General features: G+C 32.3%; 1 protein-coding gene across 1 annotated transcript in view; it reads left to right on the top strand.

The window, feature by feature from the left end:
• Window positions 1-1,107: 1,107 nt before the first annotated feature.
• LOC149789774 (uncharacterized) overlaps window positions 1,108-14,930 on the top strand; it is a 60,206-nt gene continuing 46,383 nt past the window's right edge. The window contains exon 1 of the mRNA XM_089973120.1: window positions 1,108-2,762. Coding sequence (XP_089829246.1) covers window positions 1,225-2,762 — 1,538 coding nt within the window. The 5' untranslated portion in view covers window positions 1,108-1,224. The remainder of the gene's footprint in view (window positions 2,763-14,930) is intronic.

Here is a 14,930-nt window from a genome sequence, read left to right on the forward strand (position 1 = left end):
TAAAATATTATTCTTTACGAATATAAAAATATATTATACCTGCTGTAACTGTAAAGTAATGCTTCGTTTCGTTCAAGAAATTTATCCGCCACATGAACTTACTTAAACATTCTTCGGAATACCTCGACTACCGTCACATTGCAACAAATTCAAATGTATGTCAACGGAACATGAAAATGCGTCCATTTGCAGGTGTCATATTTTCATTCCGCCAGGATAAAGACAGCACAGTAATTAAAATACTTACACATAAATTAGTGGAAGAGTGTCGATATATGTTGCCAAATGTGTGAGATATTCCTGAAACATTGACTATTCATTCCGATGTCAACGACAATAACAGATTCGAGTTCCAAACAGTCTGTAGCAATGTTTATACACAGTAGCGCAGCACACTAGCGGACACATACGCGTAGAATCAGTGATTTTACACACACACACACGCACACACACACACGAACACACACACACAAAATACCAAAACGAGGCAATAGGATTCTCCCTCCCTGCTGCTAAACACCATTTGATCAAAACAAAGTAGAAAATTCAATCGAAACGCTTGTAAGCTGTCAATATTACAAAGATAATTTAAAGATACTCATGAAATTGAATTATTTTTATAAACTAATCCTTGTTATGTTTCCAAACCAAAAATTGGAAAAAGAACTAAAGGAAAATCGCATCTTTCCATTTTAGTCTTACATATACCATTTATGGACATAAGCATACCCAGTCCATGTCACGTGCTCTGAGTTATTAATAGAGTGGCCGCAAGTAACGTGAACAGTTAAAAAACAGATCTAGAAGTTAGAAATGATCGCATTCGTCAAATAACGATTACAAACTGGTCTTCGTGTATACATTTTTGCTATGTATATTCGAGTGTATTTGAGTATATTTGAGTAAAGAGAAAGCGCCGGAAAACCATGAAATGTTTCAAGAAAGTGTAGTTTTAAAACGGTAAACCAGGATGCATGCCATGGAAAAGTTATATCAGTGTGAAATATGAGATATTATGTTTAATGAGAGTGGAGATTTAAAATTACACGTGAGGATTCATACCGGAGGAAAACTATTCAAGTGTGAAGTATGTGACAAAATGTTTAATCAGAGTGGAAATTTAAAACATCATATGATGAAGCATACTGGGAAAACAAACATACAAGTTTGAAATATATAATAATTCTTTTTACTTGGAATGGATATTTGAAACGTCACGCGAGAATGCATACTGGAGAAAACCAATTGAATTGTGACATGTGCGATAAAAAATTTAGTGATAATGGAAGTTTAAACCTTCACACACGGATTCATACTGGTGAAAAACCATACAAGTGTGAAATGTGTAATAAATTTTTTGGTAGGAATCCCGATTTGAAACGTCACATGAGAGTGCATACTGGAGAAACACCATTTAAATGTGACGTGTGCAATAAAAAATTCAGTCATAGTGGAAGTTTAAAACTTCACATGAGGATTCATACTGGAGAGAAACCATTTAAATGTGAAGTGTGTGATGCAAGCTTTAGTGTAAGTGGAAGTTTAAAACGTCACACAAGGATTCATACTGGAGAAAAACCATTTAAGTGTGAAGTGTGTCATAAAATGTTTAATCAGAGTGGACATTTAAGTTTTCACTTGAGAATTCATACTGGAGAAAAACCATATAAGTGTGAAATTTGTGGTAAAACATTTAGTCACAGTGGACAATTAAAACTTCACATGAGGATGCATACTAGAGAAAAACAGATTCAATGTGAAGTGTGTCATACAAAATTTAGTGATCGTGGAAGTTTGAAACTTCATTTGAGGATTCATACTGGAGAAAAACCATTTAAATGTGAAGTTTGTGGTGCAAAATTTAGTGGAAGACGAAATTTAAAGCTTCACATGAGGATTCATGCTGGAGTTAAACCATATAAGTGCAGGGTTTGTCATAAAATGTTTATTCAGAGTGGAAATTTAAAACTTCACATGAGGACACATACTGGAGAAAAACCATATAAGTGTGAAATGTGTGATAAAATGTTTACTCAGAGCGGAAATTTGAAACTTCACATGAGCAGGCATACTGAAGAAAAAACGTTTAAGTGTGACGTTTGTGGTACAATGTTCATTACGTGTGCACAGTTAAAATTTCACATAAGGAAACATACTGGAGAGAAGTCATATAAGTGTGAACTAGGTAATAAAACGTTTACTCAGAACCAATATTTAAAACTTCACATGAGGATGCATACTGGAGAAAAACCATATAAGTGTGAATTATGTGATAAGATGTTTCGTCAGAGAGGACATTTAAAAATTCACATGAGGAGGCATACTGGAGAAAAAACGTTTAAGTGTGATGTTTGTGATAAAATGTTCAGTAGGTATGAATATTTAAAACTGCACATGAGGATACATACTGGAGAAAAACCATTCAAGTGTGAAGTTTGTAATAAACTGTTTAATCAGAGTGGACATTTAACACAGCACAGAAGAATACATACTGGAGGTAAACCATTCAAGTGTGAAATGTGTGATAAACTGTTTAGTATGAGTGCATATTTAAAAGTGCACATGCGAATACATACTGGAGATAAACCATATAAGTGTAATTTTTGTGACAAAATGTTTAATCAGGGTGGAGATTTAAAACTGCACATTAGGATACATACTGGAGAAAAACCATATCAATGTTTGGTGTGTGATAAAATGTTCAGTCAGAGAGGACATTTAAAAGTGCACATGAGGATCCATACTGGAGAAAAACCTTTTAAGTAAATTCGTTGTCAACACATGTTTGCTATCTTAACGCGATGTAGACATTCATATCATTTTCTTTCCACGTTTTATCAAATTAACACATTTAAAAATAAGAGTGAACATTTCAGATATGATTTTGTCTGACTTTTTATTCTTCGACAACATTTACAATATAAATATTCTGTTTATTGAAAATGTTACATTTGTTAAAAAAGTTATAAAATAACAGATTTGATACATATCGTTAATATCTTATGTTAGTGTTTGTATTGGAGAGATTATCACATACAAGTGACCATTGCTATGATTGGTTTACTTTGTAATGAGGGATGTCATGATAACTAGTCATCTGAGCTATACATGTGGCCTGTAGTATATTTGATAGGGATGTTATAATAACATTATTCATCAGAGACATACAAGTTACCTATGTCACATTTTGTGGAGTTTATAGTGAGAGTTTATTAAGCTATGGATGCGAGACATACAAGTGGCCACTGTTATAATTGAGAGACTTTATAATAAGAGACAATCCATAGAAGTGGCTTTTGTTACAATTGACACAGTTTAGTATATCTGATAGGGATTTATACTTAGGGATGTTATAATGACATTATTTATCAGAGACATACAAGTTACCTGTGTTACATTTTGTTTAGTTATGATGAGAGTTTATTAACACTCCTCATGGGAGATATACAAGTGGTCAGTGTTATAATTGAGAGACTTTATAATAAGAGACAACCCATAGAAGTGGCTTTTGTTACAATTGACACAGTTTAGAGTGAGGGTTGGTTTCAGAACACTGTAACACTGCCTATAAGAGATATACAAGTGGCCTCTTTTACATTTGACAGAGTTTAGAGTGAGGGTTGGTTTCATAACACTGCCAATGGGAGATATACAAGTGTCCTATTTTACATTTGACAGAGTTTAGAGTGAGGGTCGGTTTCATAACACTGTAACACTGCCTATAAGAGATATACAAGTGTCCTGTGTTCATTATGCTCTATGAGGATCTGCAGGTAAAAAATGTTTGCCATAATTTCAAAGTAATGAAGGGGACAGCAGGTCTTCAGCATGGCAAAGAGACTGACCTTGATTTCTTGCTTGAATATTCCAAATAACAATGTGTATGTCTGCATATAATAATTTACAGATCTACAGAAATGAAAGCAAATGTCTGAAATTTTTGTTTGTAAAACATCAATGTCCCCACTGGTGTAATTTTGCTAATATGCTGTGGTGAATAATGTAAATCTCCAAATGATTATCTTAAGCCCTGCTTGGCAACATTTAGCAACTGTTTTAGCTGCTTCATTATGATTGTAATTAGGTTTATATTCCCTATAAAAGCATGATATTGTATGGGCAATGAAGAGAGAGATTACTGTACATTAATAATGTATATTGATACATATTGAATAAAGCACATGGATCCATTAGTTTGTTAAAATATTTTAAAGCAGATTTTATTTCTTCATGTACTTCAAGTACTGATACACATGATAGCAGATGTTGAAGGCATCTCTCATTTGAAGGCTGAGGTCATCATCCAGATGTATACACACACAATTAGTTCTTAATATGAGTGTTTCGTGTCTTTTCATGTTTATAAAACTGTAAATAAGAACAGAAACTTCTTAAAATCATCACTGAGTTCTTCTTTATCATTGTACGACGCATAATAGCAGCAGTTTCATTTCTATGCAAGATTTCTTTTTGACCTTTAACAGATGTAACCCTTTGTATCAACAGGTTCCATATTTTTGACCTTTCACAGATGTAACCCTTTGTATCAACAGGTTCCATAGTTTTGACCTTTCATAGATGTAATCCTTTGTATCAACAGGTTCCATAGTTTTGACCTTTCATAGATGTAATCCTTTGTATCAACAGGTTCCATATTTTTGACCTTTCATAGATGTAATCCTTTGTATCAACAGGTTCCATATTTTTGACCTTTCATAGATGTAATCCTTTGTATCAACAGGTTCCATATTTTTGACCTTTCATAGATGTAATCCTTTGTATCAACAGGTTCCATATTTTTGACCTTTAACAGATGTAACCCTTTGTATCAACAGGTTCCATATTTTTGACCTTTCATAGATGTAATCCTTTGTATCAACAGGTTCCATATTTTTGACCTTTCATAGATGTAATCCTTTGTATCAACAGGTTCCATAGTTTTGACCTTTCATAGATGTAATCCTTTGTATCAACAGGTTCCATATTTTTGACCTTTCACAGATGTAATCCTTTGTATCAACAGTTTCCATATTTTTGACCTTTCACAGATGTAATCCTTTGTATCAACAGGTTCCATATTTTTGACCTTTCACAGATGTAATCCTTTGTATCAACAGGTTCCATATTTTTCACTAACCATGAAAATGTTATACATCTGTGCTAATTTTCGAGATGAAATCTTGTAAGTAAAATATCTTTAAGATAATACATTCTTACTTCATTCTCTTGGTATATTTCAAGGAGTAAATTTTGAACATTAGTTACATGGCATGCAAGCATCATGCAGCCACTTGGAATAACAGTCATAAGTGTGAAATATATCGTTACTTTGGAATAGTGACAGTCATTCTAGAATTGTAATATCTTCCAATATTCATTTTATGCAGCAACTTCAGTAGGAGATAGAATACCACTTCTAACTCAAAAGGGTCCCCAGACAAGTTATCCTAGTATATTCTGAGATTCCAAACTCCCCAGAGTTTTGGTCCCCCAGTAATTTTCCCCCAGAATATATTTATCTTTTACTTATATCTATTTTTAACAACTGCTGTTTGTAACTCACCCCCAGAAACCAAAAGTAAACTGCATGGAAAATTTACTAAGTAAAACTTCCATGGACTAATGCAGATTGCAAAACAGGAAACAAATTTGTACTTATCTCGTGTCTGGGGACCCTTCTGAGCTAGAAATGTCAGAATTTTATCTCCTACTTAGCACTATTAAGCAATTGTTTTAGATTATCATTTTTCATATAAGATCTACTATGTTGCATAATAGCAGTTCGATCACAGAAGACTCATACCATTCCATATTTGTTAGACCAATTAAAATCATCAGCTGTTAGCAAAACAAAATCTGTTGTTCCTTTCTCATGAATAAGAATATGAGATAGTTTTGATTCTGGATCGTTATAAGCTTTAATGATGCTGTTCCGAAGAGCGCTATCATTAACGATTTTTGCTGTAATATATCTATACTCTTGCTAAATTATTCTTTATGTTTATACAAAATTTAACAAATCTTGATATTTACAGCCTTAGCTATGAGATAGATATAAAAAAAATTATGACTAAATAGAGATAAACAGTTTTATTAATATTTGTATAATGTACATTTATTAAAGATCTAGAAAATAAATCAATAAATAAAAAAAAATACGTTATATTATTGGCGAAGATTCAATATTTCATCAGAACTCAATTGATATAACAAAAACATGATGCATAATACTTGCTATGAAGTATTTTATAAATAATTAAACATAATATATTAGGAAATAATTTAAAAATGCACTTTCATTTTTAAGAATTAGTAAACTTATTTTTATGATATTAGTTGATACTTTCACTAATTAAGTTATTCTGCAAATTAGAATAATATAAAAATGTTCTTATCTGAATGTAAACAGGGGACATAATTCATAAAGAAAGAAAAAAACTTTTAAAAAAACAAACCAGGATTAATGAATGTCGCATAGTGTTCATGAATTTAGCCCTTTTGGATAAACCGTATTAAGATTGTGAATCCATTAGGTTTCCTTTAGCAGACGTTCCATCTCAGAAACAGCTTTAACAATAGGTTGGAAGGAGAAATCTTGCAAAGTATGCGAAATTTGTGTGCGGCAGCATGAGATGAAAACGATTGATCGATTTAATGTTTTATATCTGATATATGTTGGTTCATACGTTTAAATATTTGTTGACTGGTTTGGCCAATATATTGGATGCCACATATTTTGCATGTGATCAAATAAATGACATTTGATGTTGCACAATTAATATCACAATGCATATTAACAGTTTCTTTCATATTATTACTATTGAAAGAAGTATTTAAATTAATAATTTGAACAGTGTGAACATCTAGGTCTATTACATTTAGTTGATGATCCTATTTTAGATGATGTTTATTTTTTATCTAATTTAGAAGTAGGAAATCTTTAAGATTTTTAGTCCTTTTATAAACAAGTGTGGGTTTGCTTTCGTGTAGTGATTTAACATTTGTTTCCATGATAATTTTAATATTCCCAATATTTATTGATAATTAAACCTATATTAGGCAGACTTGGATTATATTCAATAACAAAAGGAATGATATCCTCGTTTCGATTTTTTATTTTATATTGTAAAGATTCAAGTCGTGTAAGAGAAGATACTTTTTGGAAAGCAGTATTAATGATGTCAGTAGGGCAATTTCTATTTAAAAACTGCTGACCTAACTCTGTCAAAGATTATTTAAAAACAGCCTCATCCAAAACAATTCTACTATATCTTTTTGCTTAACTATATGATATCCCATTTTTACATGATTTAAGATGGCATGAAGAATATTCAACATATTCATGAATATTTATGTTTTTAACATGAATCATGATAGTAATGTCATTGTTTTAATTTATCATGACATCTACATTCAAAAATGTAACTTTAATTTGAGACACATTATATGTAAATTTTATTGTTGGATGTAATTTGTTTAAACTGTCTATAAAATAATAGAGATATCTTCTAAACCATACATCTGGTTTTAAGAGGCATTTATTTAGAAAATCATTTTCTAATTTTCACATAAATAAAGATGCATAAGCTGGTGCCATAGGACTATCCATTCCTGTTCCCATTTTATGGAGATAGTTTGTATTACCAAATGTAAAAAAGTTATATTCGAACACAAGTTTTATCAAATCACAAACATGTTCTTTTGATAGTTTATATGTATGTTCGTTTTCTTCAAGATAATATTTACATGCTTCGATGCCATCATTGTGTGGTATATTCGTGTAGAGTGAAACCACATCTAGTCTAAATAGAAATGAATTTTCGTTTAGTTTTGGTAATGAAATCAAAAGTATCTTTGACATATGTAGGTAGTGATTTCATCAGTGGTTGTAAAGTGTGTTCAATATATTGTGATATATTATATGCGGTGTGCGTATTTTATTTGGGAAGATATCGAGTTCATCATATGTGGAACAATTGTATATAGAAATTTGATTAACACATTTGCTTATTTTTTCTGTAAATTCTTCAAAAGGATTATTGGAAAGTTTTGTATAATACTCTTCATCATTTAATTGTCTTTCTCTTCTTTAATATAATCCTGCTTATTCATTATTGCTATGGTGCTAGACTTATCAGCTTTTTTAATAATAAAACTTTCGTCTTGTGATAAGGAACGTAAAGACCTTAGTTCTTCTTTAGATATGTTTGTAAAATGTTTTCTTTTAGGACCGCAATTTAAAATTTCTCGTCTAGTTGCTTCAATATAAAAATAGAGATAAATATCTCGTCCACTAGAAGGTGTAAATGGTGATTATTTTTTTATTGAAAAAGAGCTTATTTTGTAGATGAAAGTTGCTTTCCTATTGTGAATTTATACGTGATTGAGAGAAACATTCTTTTAATATTAACGATCTTGTGCATTTGAAAAATGCTTCTTCTAAATTAATATTATCATGCACTTTGTTTCTCATACAATATGATAATCCCTTACCTAGAAAAATGTAATCACTATTAGAATTTTCTTGGAAAAGGTTTAACACAATTTCTTTTCCTCTTTCGATTTTCTTTTCTTTTCTTTCATCCATCTGTTCTTGTTTTTTATTCTAATAAATCTCCTATTCGTTCTGCTGTTTGTGTTGTTTGCAACAGATCGTAGAGGGTTTCCATTAGTCCTTGTATTGTTGCTATAACGGTTATATTAGATGCCTACGTAGTTTTCTTCAACACATTATTTGCTGCATCTGCATAGGTTGCCTTTTTTGTGCCCGGGCTGATAAATTTTATGCTTGATCATTTTTGCAATTGTTTTGAGTGGGTCTACTTTTTCTTTGTGATTTGGTTGATAGGTAATTCTTGCTGTTGGCAATGCTTGCTCCATTTTATTTTCATTTCTTGGTTGTTGTTTATTCCGTGTGTGATTCTTAGTTACTGCACATCTATTTTTACATTGATGAAGGTAATTTCCTCTGCTGGTTTGTTTGGTTGTTGATTATCTCTTTTTGATTTTTCTCTAGTAATTTTTGATGTCACAGTTTCTCATTGTCCAGGAAAATTGTTTTCCTGTCTCTGTAAATTCTGTAACTTTTTAAGTTGACTTGATAATAGTTCGTCTTTTTTAGATTCCGTTTTTAAAATAATAAAAATTCTTCATAAAAAATGACCATATTGACTTTTATCAAAGTTTTTAGTTAATCTTTATGTTCTTCTAGTTCTTTGAATATATTGATCACTCTCCTCTGATGTTCTTTTAGTCTATCACATATTTCCGGCGGTATTTTTTCCAATAGGGAGTCAATGGATTCTTGAAACTTCTTTGATGCTGTATCATTCCCAATATGAACTTTTAATTTTAAACGCAGTACCTTTGGCACAAGATTGTCTTCCAGACAATTTTTAAGAAAACGTGCGTGTAATCCATTTTTCATCTTTTTCTCCACTAATTTTTCCATTGTCGTTTTTAAATAAGTCGTTCTATTGCTAATTCGTGTCGTGGATCATACGTTGATGCCATGGTGTTGTCCAGGTTTTCTTTGATAAATTATTAAAATAAACAACACCAACACGTCGAATAAGTCAATATATTCTTGAAACTTCTTTGACGCTGTAGCATTTTCAATATGAACTTTTAGTTTTAAACGCAGTCCCTTTGGCACAAGATTGTCTTCCAGACAAATTTCAAGAAAACGTGCGTGTGATCTATTTTTCATCTTTTTCTCCGCTAATTTTTCCATTTTCGTTTTTAAACAAGTCGTTCTATTGCTAATTCATGGATCATATGTTGATGCCATGGTGTTGTCCAGTTTACATTGATAAATTATAAAATAAACAACACCAACACATCAAATGTGTGACCGGTTTCGCTTTAATGCTTCATTAGAAACTAGTCACACATTCGACGTGTTGGTGTTGTTTATATTGTGTTTTATTTAGATATAAAATCATAGTTACACTTGTAAAACCTCAGACATATTTTTCCTGATATTTAATTGCCGGGTTGACCAAGAACATCAAGTAATTTATTTTTATTTAACCACTCATTTCGATCGGTAATGCATTTACTTTATCAAGCTCTATCGTAAATCTGGTATATTTATCTTTGCTGATAGGATAATACAAGTTTTCATTTCATGGTGATGAAATCTCGGACAATGTCTTAAGGAATGGAAAATAGGTATTATTACTTCCTTTAACCAGCAACAGCTTAATTGTGTTATTTCCCGATTCAAATTATCTACCACATTCTTCGTTATCAATTATGATTTCTAGTGGACCTTGTTTATACACCAACAATAAATCTTCTTCAACAACAATTTCTTCAGGATTAATTTTAATGTCATCATGAACACTTGTTAAATTCATAATGTATAAATTCATATAAAATTCTAAGAAATCAAAGAACACCTAGCTGAATAAATTTTTTTTGTCATTGGAACCTTTGTCAGTCTTGTAATATCCATGCACTAGCATATATGAACTTTTACAATTATGATATTGTTTATCATCAAATGGTGATAGCGCAGTCTTCGTCATCACTTGTGTTTCTATTTTATGTTTGTCATTCCATAATGCTGTCATTTTAACCAAATTCTGTCCGCCATTTAGTGATATGATATAATCATCAAAATTTAACTTATTGCTTGCTATCTTTTTCTTCATACCTTTTGCTCGTTTCTTTAGCTTACCACCTTCCTTTTGGACAGAGTACACTTTACCTCTTAATCCAATAAATCCTGTTATTAAAACAGCATTTGTTTCATCCTTACATTTTCCTGTAACATTTTTGCTTGTTTCATCAATGTATGGAGAGCTGTTAGGATAATCTATTATCAAAATTTTCCTTGTTATCATACATGTACCTGTAAATATCATCTGCACTGATATCAAAACATAACGAGTTGTTATCTGTGAATAATAATTTTGTTATATTACCAAAATCATTTTTTATTGTTCCGTAGTGAAATTCGTAGAATAGGTACTTACTCTATTCCAGAACACTAAACCCGACATATATCGGTTTATTTAACATCAAAGTAATCTTTTTTCCGTGAACCGCCAAGGTTTGTGTTGAAAATTTTCATACTTATACAATCATTATTTGCTACCAGCTTGTTTCGCTATTCAATATTATTAACTAGTACTAAATTGATCCGATTACAAATATTTTCCATTGTCGTACCAAATACACTATTATTCATGAGCTTAAAAGTCTTTTTCAAATCTGTTGTGTCTATCTTTGCTTGCTCCATATTATTATAAATATAACTTCTTTGCCATCACCCTTGTTTAAATTGTATTGCCAGATAAATATTGCTTAAGATTAGTCCTTCCTTCAGACATTGTTCGAGATTTTCTATATGCATGATATAACTTGTTTCAATCATTAAATTTGGTATAAATTTTTTACTTAGTATTTGCTGATACCAAAGTTTTCTTTTTGTAATCGCTGCTCGTCTGTCAAAGAACTAACATCTACCGAAGTCATGTAATTAATAAGGGTAACCAAGATCAACCTCAATAAAGTAATCGACATGAAGAGGTTTTTTTTATATCAAAATATCAACATCATCAACCCATATAAAATTGCTTAAAGGGATTGTCCGGATCATTGCCTATTCATTATTCATACACCTTATATGTGTCAAGACAGACAATGTAATTTCTTTGTTAGGATGAAATATTTTATATATTCTTTGTTTGCAACAGGATGTTTCTTTGTGATTACACGTATTCTGCCTTTTATATCAGCCTCAATAAAGTTAAACATTCTTGCATCTGGTAGTAGCTCCATTGTGGTACCTGTTATTGATAACATAGCATCTCAAGATAATCAAAGTGCTATGTAGTAATATGGAGGATCTAATGTATAATGTTTCATGAATTCCTCAAATATACCGGATAGCAGCAGCATATCAGTTGTTAGATATAAATCATGATAGTCCACAATTGCTATACAAGCGATATTTTCCCAGATACATTTTGCTCGCTGATACACCTCATCAGTTATATTTTCATCGTTCAGCTTACTTTTAAAAAATCACTTCCTTTAAGGTTTCCAGCTAGCATGGCCAACGATGCTGCCATAAATTGTAGTGAATCAATAAAACGTCAATTGCTAAACGTGAATGACATATTTTTCACTATTCTTCGGATTGCACTTAATCTTATGTTTCGGTATATTTGGATCACCGAAAGCTTTTACTATAAAATGTGCATCATAACCTCTCAAATTTCGAAATATTTCAGGAATATAATCAGGAAATTTAAAATTGGTATTGAATTTGCTATGTGCTGCGCCTCTGAATATACCTGTCAAATGACAATGATCTCTAACGCGATCGTTTAGACCAAGAGTCTCATTACAAATATGACAAGTTTTATCTTCGTTAATATCTTTTATTTCATCGTTAGCCATCGGTAATATTGGCGTGACATACTTTAACTTTCTATTAATTTTTTCGTTTTCTTCCAACAAGCTCAATAATAGCCATTGAGCTGGATTTTCACCATGATATAAGTTAATAGGAACACTTTATCGCTCATCATCACAAACTTTGTAGGCAATACTACAAGGAATATGATCATGAATAACTTTTGTATAATCTGTTTTTGACCTGATCAGCTTTACGACCAGCGCTTCAAAATCTGCATAGATCACAAAAGGTACGGAAGGTTTTGACGATTTTTTTAAATTTTACAACCACGTTTTCGTCGTATGATGGCATATATATTCGTTGTACATGTTTGGAATAGCCTTTATGTTTGTCAAGTTCTACTTTATTTGTAAATTGATGCAGACACCTGAAGCAGAAATATTTTATATTATTATTTTTGTTGATTTCAGATCTAACCAACCGTGAAAAAAATATTTTATGAAGCAATAATGATCCTGTTATAATAATACATTTATTGTGCTTATATCTGCAGAATCATTAATATTTAAGGGATAAACATCAGAGTTGTCAAATATCGAAAACACGTTGATTGTGATTGGATCATTCTGTTTTTCAAATTTTGGAACAACTTTAACCTATACAGGAAACTGGATTCCATCAAAATTTAGCTTATGAGCATGATCAACGTATTTTGATACTCTGTTAGAATTTTTATCAGCAGGAAATAACGCTGCTAATACTGACCACTGAAAACATTTATTATCTTTATTAAAAACATTAATGCAACTTCTGGTGTTTTTCATCATGTTTGGTAAATCTTTGTATATACGTACCCTCACCGGAGCCCCGTAACGGAGATTTTTTTTAAATGTATTGATATGCACAACAATGACTTGATTAAAAATCCAACCACTTCCCATATGTGTATACTCGTCAATTTTGTTTTTCAGTATCATAACGCAGCTGGATACATATTTGACCTATATCTTCCCCGGCAAAGTGTGGGGTTCTATGACGTACTGTTATGAGTTGGGTGGGTAGCTCCCAATATTTTATTTTATTTACTATGGAACTCCCACCCTGGCTCGTTTTTGTAGGAAGTGAAATTAGTGATAGAGATAGGTAAAGCTCCGAGCCCCCAGTCTGCAATACCGACAATTAAATTATTAAGAACACAATTTAATACAGTTTAAACGATATTAATTTCAACCAATCTTCTTCCTCTCGACCATGTAACAACCTATTTCATCACGTGATTATAGTGTGAGATGGCTTTCCCCTGTACATGGTTTCTACTCATCTGTGTTTTACTCTGCCAATTCCTTTCCTCCTTCCGGCGTTCTCCGTACTACGATTCTTCCTGTACTCTTCCCCTTCTCGTCTCCTTTTCTCCTCCTATTTCTCGCTCTCTAGCGACTAGGCTTGTTCTCTGCCTACTGCCTTGCTCTATCCTGTCTCCCTCTTTGTGACTCGGGACTTACTACCCGGTAGTTCTGTCCCCAAAAGCTTCCTGCGAAAAACACAAGGACGTTAGCATGTTTTGTTAGCCATCTCGCCTCACACTAAATCAACAATCAATCATCAGATAAAGGCTATCTACATCTTCGGTCACGCATTCGTGCACATCGAAAACCCACACGTTCTTACAGAAAACAACGTTGCAATAAAGAGCGGCATCCTACTTATCATACAGGCATCACTAAATTGCGTACGGCAGTCGGAAATTGTCTGCTGCCGAGAAGAACTACTCCATATCGGAGAGAGAATGCCTCGGAATCGATATATTCTTAATCTCATTATTCTAAACAATATCACAACAATCAGACGCATTTCTGTATATTACACTCCCACAAGTGTATACAAATATTCAAATATCCATATTATTGAATTTTACACACTGCAACCATTTCCAAAGTTACAATTCAATTCAACAGTTGCAATATCTAGAATATCACATGAATAAATACACTAGTTTACCACGAAGTAACCCAATAGCGAATTACAATATTGATTCTGACAAGCTGGCAATCGACATAATCATAGCTCATTTCTCAAGTACGCATGTAAATTAAACAATACAAAGATAATTCTACGTACTAACGATTCTAGTAAGTAAATATACATACTGCACATAATTACAATTACAATGCCGTAACATTCTGCAACAATCGAGCAAATAACTCACTGACCTTTACAAAGCTTTCTGTCCTTGGAATATATTAATGGTTTTCCCGCCAGATCACAAGTGGCACCGGGAGTTATTGCTACAGTTTCCCAGCACGATGCCTTACAATCACTAATTCGTTCCCAGCCCAAATGACTTAAATTCTGGTTCGAATTGATGGCCCCACCCTTCTTCAGTTCCGATTGGATATCAATTATACCCCAGTGGGTCCAGCTTAACAGACGAGCCTCAGGTCATCTGTCAACGCGGGGATATTAACAACAGCATGGAGGGTCCTTTGTTCTAGAACAAAGTTTCCAACGTCTACATGTGAGTTTTGACCCCTAAAGAAGCGGGCTCTTGTACAAACAC

The sequence above is a fragment of the Sinohyriopsis cumingii genome, chromosome 10 (genome assembly GCF_028554795.1).
Source record: "Sinohyriopsis cumingii isolate HCF-2022 chromosome 10, ASM2855479v2, whole genome shotgun sequence".
In the NCBI taxonomy this organism is placed as follows: Eukaryota; Metazoa; Mollusca; class Bivalvia; order Unionida; family Unionidae; genus Sinohyriopsis; species Sinohyriopsis cumingii.